Below are 18,292 nucleotides of genomic sequence, written 5' to 3' on the forward strand. Positions count from 1 at the left end.
ATTAGGTGTGGAAAATTGTGAAAAGTGTCATTTATTACCTTCATTTATTTTAAATTTGACCCTGTTAATGTTTTTTTTCATCCACAACAGATGATGCAGAACATGTTTCAGGAGGGGTTGTACCAGGTTTTTTTCAAGGAGACTCGTCCAGCCAGTCCCTCCTCTGAGACCAGCAACACCAATAATGAGGAGCTCACAAATGTTAGGATTCATCGTTGGTTTGGGACTGTGGTAAACACAAGACTTTTAGTCACTGGGGTAAGGTGCCGTCTTTTTCTGCTCATCCAAAATACAGTACCAATAAAAGGTTCATGTACACTCATCAGGGACAACGTCTTAATTTGGAGTTTTTAAAAAGATGCATTTGAACAACAACAATAAAAACCTGGTGCACAACTCTAAATTATGAGTCAAAATTACACACACCCCCCTACTAATATCTGAATAGATATTTATTTTTTATTTACCCACTCGTCTTGTCAAAAAACGATAGAAGTCATTTCAATTGTCTGGCTTCAAGGCACAGACCCTACTTTAAGGAATAGTCCTCACATCTTCACCTGGGTTTAAGTTCAGGCCACTCCGGGCCACTTTCACCTGCCTTTGTCCAGCGTAGTAATGTTCCTATTGTTTCAGTCATCTAATCTTTGATTTGAAGGGAAGCTTAACATTTTAAAGCTTGTACACCTTCGTCATTCCATTCAATCTGTGGAGTGCACCAGTAACATTAGCATCGAGAACAAATGCTGAGCATAATGTTACCACCTTTTGGCTCAATTCATAGTGACCAAATATCTCAGTTTTGTCTTGCGTTACTTAAAACAATTATCCAGGAGTTTAATTCCAACTTTTGGAGCAGGAGCTTCTTTCTTAGTCAACTCTCTCTGTGTGCATGTTGGGGTTAAACTTGTTTTACTGTGGACAGTAACACTGTTGTTCCACCATCTTGCATTACCTTTTCACCAGGGTGATGGCTGCATTGCTCCTTATTAATCTGAACAATTACAATTACAAGCAGACAGTTTGGTTTAGATAGTTGATAGTTTGACTCACTTATGTGTCCTAACAAGACAATGACTTGAAAGCACGCATCAACACTGTCTTTTACTGAAGAGAAGAGTAGAGCCTTAAATGTATTAAATGACGTCAATCTTTTTGAACAGAACGGAAATGTCTTTAAAAGCTCAAATTAATCTGAAATCCCTGCCTGTGATGAGTGTATGTAAACGTCGGGTTTCGTTTTCTTGGTTTTCTTAAGGTGATTCAGGTCCTCAGCGCCTTGGCTGGCGTTCTGACCACAGTGAGCCATGCGTGTGTGAGTTACGGCTGTTCTGTTGTCATGGTAACTCCAGTCTGGTCAAGCTTGTCAGTAAGTCAGCTTCTACTTTACAACGTTTTCACTAAGGGCACCTGAACTTGAGAGAAGGACGTTAAATCTAACTATTGATGACGTTACAGTATGCAGCTGCTGGGTGCCTGGCAATGGAGGTTCAGAGGAAGGCTAGTAACGTAAAGGTAAACATTTTATTTAGTTATATAATATAATTTTTTCCAATGGGCTCTTTTGACTTGTTTTTCACTCCAAACAGATCATCATTCTCATGGCGCTGAACGTTTTCAGTCTGCTGTTTGGATTTGCTGCTCTGCTGGCCAATAGCCTCGCATCAGTGGAAGCTGCAGACCTGAGCTCATACCAGCAGGTGAAATCTGCTGAATTATTGATAATGTTCCTGTAATCAATGAGATGGTGACATTTCCCACTCTCTGTCCCCTTCCTGTTTTCATGTGACAAGCAGGCTGGTTCAAATGTTGCAAAGGCGAGCTACATAGTGTTCACTTCCCTGTGTTTTCTGGGAACACTCTACATTCTGTTCCTGTGCTGGAGAGGTCTGCGCCGATACAGCTCTCGCAACGTCAAGGCCTACATCCGCATCTCACAGGTATACGAATGCCTCCTGAGCCAAAGTACGTTTTACTTACAGTGGAAGCCAGACATGTTTAAACATTATGTAAAAAGACGCAAACCTGACTACGTGTCATTTAGTCTGATAACTGCTAACAGGTTCTTTTCCGACCTGAAGTGAATACTGTGCTGCGTGGGCTAACAGACCACTCAGTGAGGAAGAAGTCATTCATTTTATTTCAGTGTTATGCATATGAATGCTCATTTAAAAAGTTGCTGATTTATTGCACTTCTGGACTTTTTGCAGTTGATCACAATGTGGTTTTGATCAATTTTCTTAACAGGATCCAGAGGACACGAATGGGCTTCTGACGGAACAAGAAGACCCGAATCTGTAAAACTCAATGTAATGAAATATCTTTAAATTAGTTTTATGTGCATGCCATTTGTAAACTAAGTTATTGTTGCATTATATTTTTTGTATCATCTAGACATAAAAAAGTTAAATTGATGTAGTATAAACCTCTCCTCTGGGATTCTAGAAGAAATCAAGAACTTTAAGCTTCAAAGCAAATTAATCTCAAATCATAAACAGGATATGAAATGAAATGTGTGTGCTGATTTTGTTGCTAAAATATCCATTTAATTCTTTGAGACGGTGCAAGTGTGGACATTGCTTTCGTTTCCCTTAACGTTGTTTCTGATATAGACACTAGAGGGCAGCATTGGTGATGTTGTAGACACCAAGGTTCATTTTCATACTTTCAAACTAAACTTTTATTTCAAAACTTTCAACTGAATTCATGTGTAAGGAGAAAAATGATGAGCAAGTGGAAAAGCTAAAATGGTAAAGTTGGTCTAAAATCTTCTAAATAAAACCCAAAACAACCAGTGGACGGGCTTATACTCAATGCTTTTGTCAAACTTGAAGACATCTGCATCGGAAATTTGCGATACATTAGTTGGTAAAGCTGCAGATGTAGTGAAGGGTGTGGTGTGCGTGAGCATTTCGGTGATGGGGGATTTCATTAAGAACACATAACAAGGTCACAGACCATTCATGTAGCAAGTATGCACACACACCCACATACACACAGCGATATGCACAGACTTATATGAGTGAAAAAAAAAAAAAAAGTCAGAGTGCAGCTACTTTCTCACGACATGTCTGACTAACAGCTTCCAGCTGTTGCTTGCTTGGGAGAGCTGCAATGGGAACCCACTGAGTACAAAGAGAAAGATGGGATTAATGCGTAGACGGACACAAACCCGTAGTACAAACCAAAGCAGGATGAGGAGTTGGTGTGCAGCAAAAGTGTTCATACACCTAAAAGCATTTCATATTGTCTTTTTTTTTCATTTTACAACCACAAACATCAATGGTGGTAAAATTCACTCCAAAATTATGAAGTGGGTGGTTTAACCTTTTTTGTTAAGAAATAAAAATCTGAATAAAATGCCATCATCAATCTGTTGCTTTAGAATTGTGGGAAGACTAACTCTATAAATCATCCTGAACACAAAATCCCCACATGTTGGTGGCAGCATCATGCTGGGGGAATGCTTTTCTCTACTGGAGATGGTAAAGTTGGTCAAATCTGATAAGAAGACGGATAGAAGTGAATTGTGGAGTGCATAATGCACTCCATGAAGAAAACCATCTAGGGCTACAAATGGCTTGCGAACTGGACAGGGATTCACCTTCGAGCAACCAGTTACAATGGCGGGGTTCAGATATTCACGTTTTAGAATGGCCCTGTCAAAGTCTAGAAACACAGTGGAAACCAGATGTTCATACACACCATCTCAAAAACACGCAATACCATTTTTTCTCACTATATAACATTAAATCAGCCTAAGCTTTTCTTTTTTTTTTTTAGGTCAGTGTAGAATTACCGAAAATTATTTATACGTGCTTAATGAGATAAATTCTGTTAAACTTTCAAATCAAATGTTCACATAATTACCCATAAACCTCCATGGAAGTAAAATCAGGACTTTTTGATGTCCACTCTGTGTCACAGGGGTCATGCTTAGAGTCATGGTCCGTCTAGACCCACTTGCTTCCAATCTTTAACTTCCTGGCTCATGTTTTGATATGTTGCTTCCTGATCACATTTCTCTTATGTTTGTGTGTATTTGTGTGTAAATGCACCAGTTTCTCCTCCAGTAGTATGTCCCACAGTAGTTTTACTCCCAGACTCCTCCCCCTGTCCCAAATGGTCATTATGGACAAACTCCACAATTTTTATATTTTCAGAAAGAGCAAGTTTTTAAAGTGACAGAGGCCCAATTTCAAGGGGTGAAATTACAAAGTAAAATTTCCTTTAAGTTATATTTGATATGTAGCAATTTTTTAACAGCTGAAGTTAACATAGTTGATTATGCTATAAAATGCCACAATCAACACAAAATGCTGCCCTTTTAAAATACGTTCACAAGTGCGCCTCCTAGTGTATGAAATGCTTCAAATTTACCTATCAACAGATGGTAAAACTTCCAATTGTTTAATTGTGTCATTATCTTAGTGTAAGTAAACTTATAACTAAAGTCAGCAAATAAAACCTTCTTAAACTGTTCCCGGTAATTATCATGTCATTAGGCACATTGCACTAAGTGTGGTAATTTTAACTTGCCTAAAACGGGAAATGATTGGTCTTGTTAAAAGTGAGACAAAAATAAATAATTTCATCTGTAAGCCACTTGGTGCTAATCACACTGGAAATCTGATGCTCACAGATGTTTTTCATTCAATCTGACCGAGCTTCAGGAAGTTGGGGAAGAATAATGGACAACGATTTTAAAACCTGCGCGGTTGTTGTTCGCATGAGGTCTAACGATAAAGCTGTTGACATCCACATAACAGGGTAAAAAGAGAGTGAGGTGGAAATGCTCTGTGGTCTGCAGAGTCACGTCTTTTATGTTGGTTCTTCCTGTGACTCAGTAGGAAATCCTGCGAGAGGGAAGTGACTGCAGCCAGCCTGGACGTGATGACACGAGTGAGCGCGTCTGGTGGACTGGAAGGGACGAATTCATGTTGGGATTAGATTAGGTGTGACTTCTTAGTTAAGGTCTCCCTGAAGATATTTTATAAATACACATTAAACAGACAGACAGACAGACGTCATCTTGAGAACATTCATCAATAATTTATTTTCTTACTCTCAAGAACCACCACAGCTTCTCATCTTGAAAATTCATCATTAATTTCCAACAACACAGTTTTGCAAAATGTAAAGTTACTATACAAATTCTTAATAGAAAAAAGAATAAATTAACTGTGGAATTCAGTTTTTTTTTTTGTTTTTTTTAAAATCAATTCCACATTTTTTTTTTCTACAACGCCTTTAATGTAGTATTACAGCTGAAGAGAACCGGTCAACTCAAGTTACATGCTCTATTGTCTGGTTGAGGAGGTGATCTAATATTACACTGCCGGTTAAAATAAATTCATTTTGCAAGTATCGGTAAGAACGGAGAGATGTCTAGAGATCCTACGAGACAAAGCAGTAACTGGTCGTTTTGTAGCACCTGAAAGGGTTTCTTAGTGTTGGAAAAAAAGACATACTGGCTGATATAAAATGTTAATGCTGCTAAAACAATGAATGTGAGTTAAAAAATCCCATCGACCCTAACAGCTGTCCTCTGAACATACATAAAAAAAAATAAAAAAACTCCACAGGGTTGGTGTATTACAAAATTCTTCATACATGATCATGGAGCAGGAAAAGTTTGCTTTGTGGGACTACAGAAGGTTTTTACACTGGTTTACAATGAGCTCAGAGATTATAATAGGATCAGTTCTTTGTGGGGGTCTGAACAACACCATTAAACAATGACAGTTCATTTTAGCGGGAGGAAAAATGGTGCGGCATTTGAGGTCTTTTGTCTGTGGAACTGCATGCACGAGCCGGGTCTTCAGCACACAAACTAATCCTAAGACATTAGTAGGGAGAAATCAAACCTCTTAAGATGAATTCCTATCAGATGGTAAACTTGATTGCTGGTTCTAATCTTGCATAAAGACGTATTAAAATTGACGAAGCAAGGATTACTCTTGGAGGAGTAGACATGCACTTAGGGAGTTGGATGCACCTCCTTGTAAAACAATGTTAGAAGTTTTTCTTAAGTGCTTATGGCCACTTATAACAGAGGTTATTATGGTGGGAACAATGGGATTCGTACCATTCACAAATCCTTGTTGTAGTGTTACTTGAACAATAGGGTTAAATCATATTCATGTGATGGTCATATTTGTAAAATAAAACAGTTAATAAATTACAATTTTGTGCTACAACAAACAATAGAGGGAGTCATATTTGCACCACCGGGATTTGTTGGCGACACTTGGGGAAACTGGTTTAAAGACCAGGTGTGCTTTTCTAACCCTGTTCTGAAGGTTTGATTTGGACTATGCGGGACAAGAATTATAAGGATTTACGAACATCTCTGGCCTTATCTTCCTTTTTGCACTTAAAAGTGTGGCCTTTTCTGACCAAAACGTTAATGGTTACACTTGCTAAGAGAACACAGTAACTACAGGCCCAGCCTAAATATACTGTAAATGTTGTGCTTTCAATCAACAGTATGTTAAAATAAACACGTTTAATTGGTTGAGTGTTTCCTGGTTTCTGCTTAATGAAATGGCTTTAGAGTGTGAAGACTGGATGGAGTATGTCTTCAAGTTTGAAATAGGTTCAATATTATGTTACAGTACAAATGCAGAGGATGGGCAGAAAACACAGCACTGTAAAGGGATTCACGGTTACTCAGCAGAACCGGATCGAACTAAAACTGGTGGAAAAAATAGAGGCAACACCATAAAAAACAGCTCACCACAGTCACTGAGCAGCTTCAAGATGAAACTCTAAGGTTGAACAAACAGACTTCAACAGTTACACGTCACTGAGAGGTGATGAAAAATTAAACGGTGGAAAACCAGAAAAAAACCAGAACTAAAACCAAACACTGCAGCGTCTGCGACTGGATGTAGCCACAACAATGTCTCCAATAAATCCTGTGCTCTGACCGCATACAGGTGCATCTCAATGAAACATATTGTTATTGAAAAGCTATTACATTACGGCAAGAGTGGAGAAGCGTGAAATCCAAGTCAGGGTCTGTTGTGAAGTTTCCACAGTCAGTGATGATTTTGGGAGCCATGTTTTCTGCTGGAGTTAAGTCGGCACAGACATCTACCAGGAAATTTCAGAGCACCTCCTGTTTTTCTGATTTCATTTGTCCAGTGGGACTCGGCACCTGCCAGAAGTACCAATACCTGCTTTAGTAAATGTGATACTTAATTCACCAGCAAACTCTCTGGATCTAAACCACACAGAAAGTCTAAGGAGTATTGTCAAGGTTGAAGATGACAGACACCAACCAAGAGCTATTTAAGCAATCTGACTACTTGAGAACTAACCAAGGACTGAGTGAAGATACTGTACAGTACATGGACATACCTTTTAGTTGGCTGATAGTGCTGTATTAAAAATCCCTTCTTAGTTGATTTTCTGACTTTGACCCCAAAGTTTCCATTATGGTGTTTTCACACCTGACAGTCTGGTAGACTCGGTTCGATTGGGGACTGAAGTTGCAATATTTGTTACATTTCCAGCTTGAGCAGTTCGCTTCCACACTGCAGTGTCAAATCATCCAAACCCTTTGAAAAACCTTCATGTTGTTCTTGCACCAAGAACAACATGAAAACCTCTGACGAAGACATTAGCGTAATTTCCTTCCTGGTGGAATGTAAACAAAAACGTGGTGGTGTGAGATTTTAGCGGTTGCAGGATTTATATTGTGTCTTTGGCAATAGAGCACGAGCCGGTTCTTCCGCTTGCGTTAGACTAGACATTTGTTCTGGTTGTATTTCCCTAGAATGCCCGGCATGATAGTCTGCTTCCTGCTTTTGGAGCAACCGCCGGTCCGCTTGCATCTACATGTACAGCGGAACCGCTCCAGAGTTCACTTCAATCAAACTGAGATCTAGGTTTGTAGGTGTACCAAAGTTTGTGTTTTTGGTCCACATCGGACTTCAACTGCACATTCACACCTAAGCAAACCGGACTTTCCAGGCAAACGAACTAGAGTTCAATTGAAGTGGATCAAACAAAGCTGGTGTGAATTGCACCCTTAGCTGTGAGCCATAACCATCAAAACTAACAATACCATAACAGATTTGTAACAAATCAATGAGTTAAAATTTTTGAAGTGAAATTTACTGAAAGGAAAAATCAATTTTACACAATATTCTAATTTATTGAGATGCACCTATATGTTCCTGCTCTGCGGTTGATAATCTTGTGACCAAACTTCAGATCCAAAGAACTGCAGATCAGGATCATATCCAAAAAAGATCCATTCCAAATTCTGCCAACACTAAAGGTCCTTCGCCACAAGCTTCAGGGAAAAGGCCTCTTTCAGCTTCACTCTGTTGATTAAAACCCATTAAAAACTTTGTCCAGTGTTCTGTATTGCTATAACCTTCTCAGACATCCTCAAGGAAAGCCATCTAATATGGTTACCAAGAGTTCACTCACGTATTGCTGACTTACTCTTCTGTTATAACACTATCTGGGAATTATGTTACAAGTTAAACCTGCACATGTCTGAAATCTTCTGCTTTTGTAAGTATGATTAAAGCAATAAAAGAAACAATGTCTACGGGTACAATGCAATGAAATACCGTTCATTGAGAGCTATAAATGCCTTTTAAACCGGTGGCTCAAATCCAGCATGTATCTTCTGACCGAGTGGCAGTGCACCGGAGCGATGCAGGATGTGATATGAAACAGGATGCGGACAAGCTGATGTTGGGTTTATTGTGTTTCTGATATTCTTCTGTGCTCTGTCCTTTCACGCTATTGTCCCCCCCCAGCTTGTGCGCTCCAGATGCTGAATAAAGAAAGGACTCTATAGTGCTGCAAAGAGGGGCGGGAGGAGACTTTTAACACTTCTCAGTCTGTCCTGTGAAATTAGCCGTCATCAAAGCCCAGCGAGTGCGTCCCTGTCCAGCTGAGCTGTGATAGGTAGGCCATAAAAGCAGGTGGTGAAACTCAGGGAGGGACAGAAGAGGCCTGCGTGAAGTCAAGTCTGGGCTGGATGAGGTGTGTGGTTGTCGACGGGTAGCAGTGAGCGACAAAGTAGAGAACAGGTTGTTTGTAGGGCATACGGGAAGGTCTCAGACCAACGTTCCGGGTTTGGTCTTGTCTTTTCCGTACCACTGCACATCTGCCAGCTCTGAACACAAGGGGCTGCTGAGAAAACAGCTGTCACTGAAAGACCTGCAGAGGAAGAAATAATAGTATCACTGACTGCAGAGAAGACTTTATAGATACCAAAATGGCTAGCAGGCTTCTGAGTTTCTATGTTTAATGTTGGATAGCAGTGCACCATTATGTATTTTATGAATAAATCCTGTGAGTAGTTAACCAAAGTGAAGCATCACAGTCAGAGCACAGCTGAGCACATGCAAAGATCAAGTACAGAAACAGAAACAGCACGACACGCATGCATTACCACCATCAATAAAGGGCAAGAGAAGTAAACTCTTCCAATTGTCAGTCCCTATTGTGGGATAAGGAAGGGCTCTGTTTACAGAACTCTAACTATCAGTATATCAAGTAAAGATGTACCAGGAAGTCATGTTGCCTTGAAAGACCTTAACTGGTGAGAAGCGAAGCGGAAACAATTTTCTTTTATGAGCAACACTTTTTTGTGAGGTTCTGACGGGTAGGAGCTATGCCTTTATAGCCAAATAAACTGTAATTGTTTTTTAAAATCCTCTTTATTGGTATCACAATAAATACCTCATATGATCATTATAAATTAAGCACTGATAACATAAATTGCTGAAGTCATTTTAATAAGTCAACCCACTAGGGATTATGGGGACTCGCTTGGATGTGAAGTTGCCTTTGGTCCTTAACTAAAGTCAGCAGTTGCATGAGGTACAATATATTTTATATTAAGTGGGAGTATTATATTGACCAAAATGTATTTTAACTAAGACCACTGCATTTATATGGAGACTAACTATCTCAATTTAAAATTGTTTAAATAACTGGATTTGTTAAATTTTATATTTCCATATAGCTGGATATAATTTGAACCAGGCTCCATATAGATAAGCTGAATTTAATGAATAACTACATACAGCAGTTAAGCTAGAAAAAGTATTTTTAATAGTAATTACATTATAGCTGTGCTATTGAAATCAGATTCAGCTACATTTGGTACTAGCATGTCAAATTTATATATATATATATATATATATATATATATATATATACATATATATATATATATATATATATATATATGTGTAAAAAATTGATTTATAGCTTGGCTACAAAATGTACAGTGGTGCATCTCTGATATCTGATCTAAACCACTATCTGCCTGATTTCTTGAAAATTTGGTACTACCAAAATCCTCTTTTGCTATTGCTATGTTTTACTACCAATGCTACACGGTACCTCTATGCATCAGAGCTGGGCTGAGGGGGAGACTGACAGACGTCCTCAGTAGGAGAGCTGTCTGCTGTGCCTCTAAACCAGGAGAGAGGACACACACATAAGGAAAAGGGGGGTTAGTAAAGACAGAAAGACAAACAAGAGAGAGATGACAAATATTAAGTGATGGGATGGACGTCCAAAAGGAGAAGCCCAGCAGAGTGAGGGGGATATGATTGAGAAATGAAAAAGATTGAGAAAAAAAGGAAAAGAAACGTAGCAAAGAAGATGCCAAAAAAGACATATTAAATTGGCTGGAGTTAGAAAAGCGTTGTAAACAAAACCAAAATTACATAGAGCGTGATGTGAAAACAACAACCGCTGACAAAAAAACAGAAACAGAACCAAAGCTTGTGAGCGTGTTTTGGGTCGGGTTTGGGCAAAGATGAAGACACAGAAGCTAAATCTTTCTGGTGCCCTCCTGAGACTGTGCCAGTGTTTCTTACCCGCTTTTCCAGTTGATGATGTGCTGTGGGCTACAGGGCGGTGTGGGCGTGGCTGGGTGCTCACTGGATGGCGTCAGGCTCCTCTGGCTGTGAGGGGAAGCAGCTGAAGGGAGAGCCGACAGTTAAGTCAAGCAACACGAGTAAAGGTGACAAAAGGGGGGTGAGGGACAAAAGGAATTCCAGCTATGCTTCACATGTGGGGCTGAGGGATGTGGTTTCAGTGTGACAAATGCATTTTGCCTCCGGAGTTGGTCGGAGGAAAAAATTCCCGATTTTTTGTTTGTCTTACAGGGTAATTTCCCTGCATTTCGGGCATCTGCGCTAACTTAGATCAGCTCGAGTAAAAAATCTTTTTCCCTTTTGCTTGTCAAATGAGGTCATGGCTACTAGCCTGTGGTATCGTATGCCAGGTTATTGTTTGGGAACTTTAGTACATTTTATATGACTTGTTAAAAAAAAAAATCTAAAAATGAATTTCAGTGCTTTTTCGACACTGAAAAATGTAATGAAAAAGGGTGAAATTGTATTTTACTGTTTTTGGTAAATTTCTGTATTTTGATATTATGCATCCCTAATTAACACTGCTTCTATGGAAGTAATTATGTGCCATCAGAATTTGAATAAAAAATGCATCTGAAATTTAAATGTTGTATATTTGTTCTTACTTTTTCAATTTAAAAATTAATTCAGAATATATTTTTGACCTAAAAAAAATTTCAGTGTCATTATTTGTACATGTATGCAAATTTCATTTGTTAAAAAAAATTCACATTCCTATTTCAGAGATCAAATTTTCAATATATATATTTTTTCAGTGTTAAAAAAATTCAACATATAAAAAAATTCAACTTTTAAAAATTCAAATGCAATATTTTCAGTGTCCTACAAATTCAACTTGCTCAAATTCGCTGTCTCAAATTCAACATCTAAAAATTCGCTGTACAAAAATGGCGAGGTTACTTCAGGTCACAGACATTAGCAATCGTTGTCAGATTTCAACACTGAGCTAATCACATGACCTAAGCGTCATATTGAGGAAATACCAGCATCACCGAGGCCAGCGACCATGGAGGCGAACGCAAACCCAACGGTGAGTCTATGCTTTCATATTTCTGTAGTACATTTTATTTTGCGCATGAACTTTGATACATGACATTAAAGCTTGATTTAAAACACGGGTTTGGGCCGTTGTTAATCTTACGCCATGTAATGCTGGCATATTAGTTCTCGCTACCCGCTAGACCTCCACCCCCTTCTCTTGGCTGTCCTACGCCCAATTTTCCCCTGTTTTATTTAAAAAAGGAGTATCACTTGCGCCAAGTCTAGAATCTTTAAAGATAACTGATGGGTAGCGACTTTCCGGGTTGTTTGTATGTTGTCTTAGGTGAGACTGATCAGGCAGTCTTAGTAAAAGTCGTAATTTTCCAGGAGATGCTACCGCTAATGTAGAAGCTAATATGGCTGCCTTGTGTGCTTCAAGGAGGGGCTGTGAACTCTTCCGACATTAATTGATTTCCGACCTACTGATTTCAAAATAGTTTTTTTATTTTACTGACAATGTTTTTGACATTTTTTTTTTCATTTTTCTTTTCAAGGAACATATGGATCATATTTTTGATAGACTCCATGATCGTTTGGAGCCATTTCTATTTCTACAATTACAGATGGTCCTGCAGTCAATCAGTTGGCCACAGGTGAAGAAGCAAAGTGATGACGGTGACGACAGCGATGATGTCTTGGAAGCAGAAACTGCAGGTGACAGGGTTTCTCCATCAGTTTCTCAAAGAAGGTAAAATGTCTGTATAAACATTTGGCCAATGTTTGTTATTTTGAGAATGATAAATAACAAATGTATTATGCTGGTATTATACCAGCATGATTTTTGAAGGACATCACATTCATATTCATTAGTTTCTTAGATGGAAAAGACATTCGCATAAAGTCATATCTCAAAGTCAGCTTTATGAATGATTCCATCTACAGGAAACTCACCATGTATCTAAAAAAATTATACTTTTCCTAGCATTTTCAGACAATCTGCACCAGCTCATGAGATTTTGGGTTGGCTGGGAGGCTCCATGGCAGGAACTGAAGCCTGAAGTAGTGCAGTCAACTGGACCAAACCACAAGCCCACTTCATCCACCTGCAGTGAACGTTTACGCCTTCCAAGCCATTATTCTACCTACCAGGCTCTGTATGCTGACATGATGGTGTCTTAAATCGGTTGGGACTGGCTTTGGTCTTCTTTGAGAACTCAGTGCATTGGTGTTTCATTTGTTCAATAATTGCATTTCAATATGGCAATTAAGTAAAATTACAAAGTCGTTTTATTATTAGCTTCTTTTTTTTTTTACAAATACTGTTCATCATTCACCGCAGTCTTGACATTAAGTTGTTCTTTGAAGTGACGACTAAGTACCTGAAATGTTTGTCAAGCATCCCTGTAAATCTGAAATGTTAGAGTAACTATGTTCAGAGTTTCTGAGTCAGCACTGTTTGTACAGGAAATATGAAACGGAAACTGTTTTTATGCAATATTTTATTGAATATTCATCTATGCTTGAAGTATTAGAAAATAAATGACATAAGACAAACTTAACTTTTCCATTCTTATAATGCAAGAAAATTAAGGTCCTACACAACTGTACCCACTAGGTTCCTTTTGAGAAAAAAAGAACAATCAACTCACAAATTTAGAACATTTTAGTTCTTTAACATGTCTACCATAAAAGCACTATGACTCACTTTTCCAAATCACAAATTTTACCTGTGTGGTAATATGATCAGCACTTAGCTTTACATTTCATAAATGCTGAATTTTGAAACTGGACAAGTTTCACAGAGTGAAGAACTGTTCACAAAACAGAACTGCACCAATATAAATGTCACAACCAAAAGACAGTGATGTGCCTTTTGGGTTTACTGCGTCTCTTAAGTCCATTTGTTCGTCAGTCAGTTGCACAACTTGAATTTGGTACTGTGACGTTTGACTCTTCCTGAAGAGGAAGCCTGCACTCCTCCCATTCAATTTCGGGAATCTACACCCTGGAAAACACAAAGAAGGGATCAAGAGAACTCAAAATGTACTTGATTGCAGATTCCTATGTAATAAATTAAATGAATGATAGTATACATGCTACACATTAAATTATCCAATTAAAATGTACCTCTATCAAGGCACTGTGGGGTTCAGGAATTGAATGGTGTGTAACTTAATCAGAATTTGCTTTTAATTACAACATTAATCACAAATTTTAGCATAGCTCAAACATTCTTTGTAACCAAAGATATATTTTGGAGATACAAAGTAGTGGGGATTAAAATGATTTTAATAAGTTAACAGCTGTACTTGCAAGCATATATTTTCTTCAAAATGAGTTAAAATCAAATGAAAAAACAAGGGAGGTTGTTTGTAATGTTGCTAGGTAACAGAACGACGTTTTGTAACGCAAAGTAAAAGAATGTAAATTAATATATATCAACACTTGTCAGATAAGAGAAGCAGCCGTTTGGATGACGCTATAATGACCATAAATGTATAAATTTATTCATAAATGAAGTCACATGAACAATACCGTAGATGAACAGAATGGGGTTGTGGTTATAATTAATGTCGGAAGAGTTCACAGCCCCTCCTTGAAGCACACAAGGCAGCCATATTAGCTTCTACATTAGCGGTAGCATCTCCTGGAAAATTACGACTTTTACTAAGACTGCCTGATCAGTCTCACCTAAGACAACATACAAACAACCCGGAAAGTCGCTACCCATCAGTTATCTTTAAAGATTCTAGACTTGGCGCAAGTGATACTCCTTTTTTAAATAAAACAGGGGAAAATTGGGCGTAGGACAGCCAAGAGAAGGGGGTGGAGGTCTAGCGGGTAGCGAGAACTAATATGCCAGCATTACATGGCGTAAGATTAACAACGGCCCAAACCCGTGTTTTAAATCAAGCTTTAATGTCATGTATCAAAGTTCATGCGCAAAATAAAATGTACTACAGAAATATGAAAGCATAGACTCACCGTTGGGTTTGCGTTCGCCTCCATGGTCGCTGGCCTCGGTGATGCTGGTATTTCCTCAATATGACGCTTAGGTCATGTGATTAGCTCAGTGTTGAAATCTGACAACGATTGCTAATGTCTGTGACCTGAAGTAACCTCGCCATTTTTGTACAGCGAATTTTTAGATGTTGAATTTGAGACAGCGAATTTGAGCAAGTTGAATTTGTAGGACACTGAAAATATTGCATTTGAATTTTTAAAAGTTGAATTTTTTTATATGTTGAATTTTTTTAACACTGAAAAAATATATATATTGAAAATTTGATCTCTGAAATAGGAATGTGAATTTTTTTAACAAATGAAATTTGCATACATGTACAAATAATGACACTGAAATTTTTTTTAGGTCAAAAATATATTCTGAATTAATTTTTAAATTGAAAAAGTAAGAACAAATATACAACATTCAAATTTCAGATGCATTTTTTATTCAAATTCTGATGGCACATAATTACTTCCATACGCTTCTGATAGTTAATTATTTTTATTTTAAATGTGCAGACTAAACAATAAGACACGTTTTAAAACCAGATTAACATTAGAGACAGTACACAAATGTTGATATACTTTGGAAGTTTATAATTGTTGAATTGCAAGTATGCATTTTAATTTTATTTTTTGTACAAAACATGATTCTCCCATGCTGGTTTTCACTTTGTCCCTACTGTTAGATGTCTCTCATGTGAGGTTTCAATAACCAGAAATTTCCACTTATTTGCTTTCCTGTATCATGCCAACAATGTCACGGCTTCAAAGTCTAACTGTTCAAATATTGTTACGTTTTATATTTTACTCATTGAATGTTCATCTTTTCCGCTTTCAGTGGAGCAGTTCACAGTTGAGTGTGAAGCAGCCGGGATGAGGATCAGTGCCTCCAAATTCAAGACCATGGTGGTGAGCCAGAAAATGGCAGATAGCCTTCTTTGCATTGGGGAAGAGGTCCTGCCTCAAGTGGAGGAGTTCACGTATCTCTAGGTCTTGTTCATGAATGAGGGGAAAAATGGGACGGGAGATCAGTAGGTAGATCGCGGCTTCTGCAGTGATGCTGAGCCAAAACGTGAAGCTCTCGATCTACCGGTCAACGTACTTTTCTACCCTCATCTATGGACATGAGCTTTGGGTTGTGACCGAAAAAATGAGACTGCAGATACAAGCGGCTGAAATGAGTTTCTTGCACAGGGTGTCCTAGCTCTCCTTAAGAGATAGGGTGAGAAGCTTGGTCATCATGGAAGGACTCAGAGTAGAGCCACTGTTCTTCCACATCGAGAAGAGCCAGTTGAGGTGAGTTGGGCATCTGGTTAGGTAGATCGTGGCGGTAGATCTAGGTAGATCTCCATGTGGTGCTTGGAACGCCTCCCTGGTGAGGCGTTCCAGGCACCACATGGAGATCCAGAGGAATCCCACGGACAATTGGACACAGCTGGAGGGACTGTGTTTCTCGACTGGCCTGGGAACGCCTTGGGATTCCTCATGAGGATCTGGCTCAAGTGACTGGGAAGAGGGAAGTCTGGCTGCTACCCCTGTGATCCGCTCCAGGATGAGCAGAAGATAATGGATAAACCGACCTTCCTCTCTTGAAATGTAAAATGTAGTCACCAATAAAGCAAATTAAAATAAAAATTTTTAAAATTGTAGAAGAAGAATAGAAAACAAGTCGTAATTAGTTGATCAGTCTTTATTATATACCTCATCATGTTTACTTGTCCTTAACAGCAAGGCTTAATAAAACTGACTCATTTTCTGTAATGGGAAACAGCTGATGGTCTGTTAACACTGATATATGGAGTTTAATAAAAATAATTGAAAGCATACCTGGTGAGCCCTTGGCGAGTGATCCAACTCTGCTACCCCGTCCATGCCCCAGAGTGCCTTGCTGTGACCCAGTCTCAGAAGATGTGGATCCTGAATGTGAGTGGCTTCTTTCTTTTAGGCTCCCTGATGACCTCTGGTACCAACAGCGTAGCTCCTCAGACACCGCTGCCCTCCCCCCTCCTCCACCACCCTCTCTCCCTAACGATGGAGTCCGTACGATCTGAGATCGAGATGGCGTGAGTCGGCCGCTTCCCTCCCCTCCCTCCTCCCCGCCCCAGGCCTCTTTGTAAAGTCCGCCTGCCGTGTAGGAGCTGGAGGTCTTAAACTGGGCCTTCACACTGTAGTGGCCCTCCTGGTCGCTCTCCAAGCTGCGCACCACGACGCCGTTGGAGCTGCCCTCCACATACAGAGGGTACTCCTTGATGCGGTACTGGGAGGAGGGCTGGCTCTGGCTGTGGAGGTAAACTCCATGATGACCACCTCCGATCCCACCTCCACCCGATCCTCCAACGGAGCCGTTCTTAGCTGCCAGATTTGGCATAGAGCCCGAGTTCGAGGAACCCAACTGACCAGCAGACCTGTGGGGAAAAGATATTGGCATTTGCCTTAATTAAGACAGAGTTTTATCAAATGAACAAATAATCATAAAAACTAACAGCCTGGCCCTCACCTGTGCCTTTGTCGTTGCCTCTGCCTGGCTTTGGAGGGTGAGTCCTCTCCCAGAGTGGAGTAGTTGGGGTTGCTGCCAGGGGGTCCACCGGAGGGGCAATAATGCTCTGAGCTGCTTTGGCTGGTGCAGGATGAACAGTCATCCAGTGGGTCAGAGCCATTGGAGCCTCGTCCCGGGCCAAGGAAAAAGTCGGGACTGCCCAGGGTGTGCGGATGTGCATCGGGGTCGGACGCCAGCAGTTTGCCCTGGGACTCGAGGCTGGAGCTGCGGTTCCTAAAGTGCTGAGAGAGACTGTGCAGACGGGTGGGACTGATGTCCACTGACCTGTGAAGCGAAGGTCAAGAAAAGGTCACAAATGACATTTCAACGTCCAGAGATTTTCTGTCTAGGTTTCAGACTCATGCTGACTGACCTGGTGGAATGTACATAGTGTGGAGTTCTGGTTCTCAGGTCCGGTGTCGACGGCATGCTGGACTGAGAGTTCCAGTGAGGTGTGCTCCTGATCGGGCTGCTCTGAAGGGAGTTACTGCCCCCTGCTTCCGCACTCCCAGAACTTGGAAAACGCCTGTGACTGAACAGAAGGGAAAGACGCTATTTTATATCACGCATGCATGTTTTGTGTGCATCTGTTTGCTTTCAAGGTGTTTACATTTAACATATACAACTCAGTCTAAATCAAAGGAATATTTTGTGACATCACAAACACAAATCGTATTTTATTTTTATTGGTATCTTTTTCTAATAGGAGAAGATAATTGTCAAATGAAAGAAAAAGTATTAATTATTTCAAAAACGTTATTACCAACTAATGTGTCACGTGCAATTGTAATCAGTTTTCTGCCGTCCTGGAGTCAACACTTTGTTGAAAAAACTTTTGCTG

General features: G+C 39.6%; 2 protein-coding genes and 1 long non-coding RNA gene across 15 annotated transcripts in view; 2 read left to right on the top strand and 1 right to left on the bottom strand.

Annotated features, from left to right (window-relative positions):
* The first annotated feature begins 2 nt into the window (after positions 1–2).
* tmem253 (transmembrane protein 253) lies at positions 3–5,041 on the top strand. Of its 2 annotated transcripts, XM_008411290.3 has the most exons (7): positions 3–258; positions 1,259–1,369; positions 1,459–1,515; positions 1,590–1,700; positions 1,797–1,940; positions 2,248–2,309; positions 4,848–5,041. In XM_008411290.3, the coding sequence occupies exons 1-6, from the start codon at positions 91–93 to the stop codon at positions 2,299–2,301; spliced, it is 645 nt and encodes a 214-aa protein (XP_008409512.3). In that variant the 5' UTR covers positions 3–90; the 3' UTR covers positions 2,302–2,309; positions 4,848–5,041. The 2 variants fall into 2 exon arrangements, with proteins under 2 accessions (XP_008409512.3, XP_008409511.3); XM_008411289.3 differs by lacking the exon at positions 4,848–5,041 and having other exon boundaries at positions 2,248–2,557.
* frmd4a (FERM domain containing 4A) overlaps positions 5,033–18,292 on the bottom strand; it is a 112,878-nt gene continuing 99,618 nt past the window's right edge. For 10 of the 12 annotated variants that reach the window (XM_017305248.2, XM_017305249.2, XM_017305247.2 and 7 more), the window contains 5 exons: positions 17,825–17,983; positions 17,413–17,736; positions 16,743–17,320; positions 10,866–10,968; positions 5,033–9,189 (listed from right to left, as the gene is read on the bottom strand). In XM_017305248.2, the coding sequence (XP_017160737.2) occupies positions 9,087–9,189; positions 10,866–10,968; positions 16,743–17,320; positions 17,413–17,736; positions 17,825–17,983 (1,267 nt within the window). In that variant the 3' untranslated portion in view covers positions 5,033–9,086. Of the gene's footprint in view, positions 9,190–10,383; positions 10,456–10,865; positions 10,969–16,742; positions 17,321–17,412; positions 17,737–17,824; positions 17,984–18,292 lie in introns of all 12 variants that reach the window. The other 2 variants (XM_008411288.3, XM_017305245.2) reach the window with 1 other exon arrangement.
* On the top strand, positions 11,881–13,452 carry LOC145551989 (uncharacterized). The gene is made up of 3 exons (XR_014087899.1): positions 11,881–11,955; positions 12,461–12,654; positions 12,889–13,452. It is a non-coding gene; the product is annotated as an uncharacterized LOC145551989 (long non-coding RNA).

Source organism: Poecilia reticulata, chromosome 6 (assembly GCF_904066995.2).
Source record: "Poecilia reticulata chromosome 6, P_reticulata-male-v2, whole genome shotgun sequence".
NCBI lineage: Eukaryota > Metazoa > Chordata > Actinopteri > Cyprinodontiformes > Poeciliidae > Poecilia > Poecilia reticulata.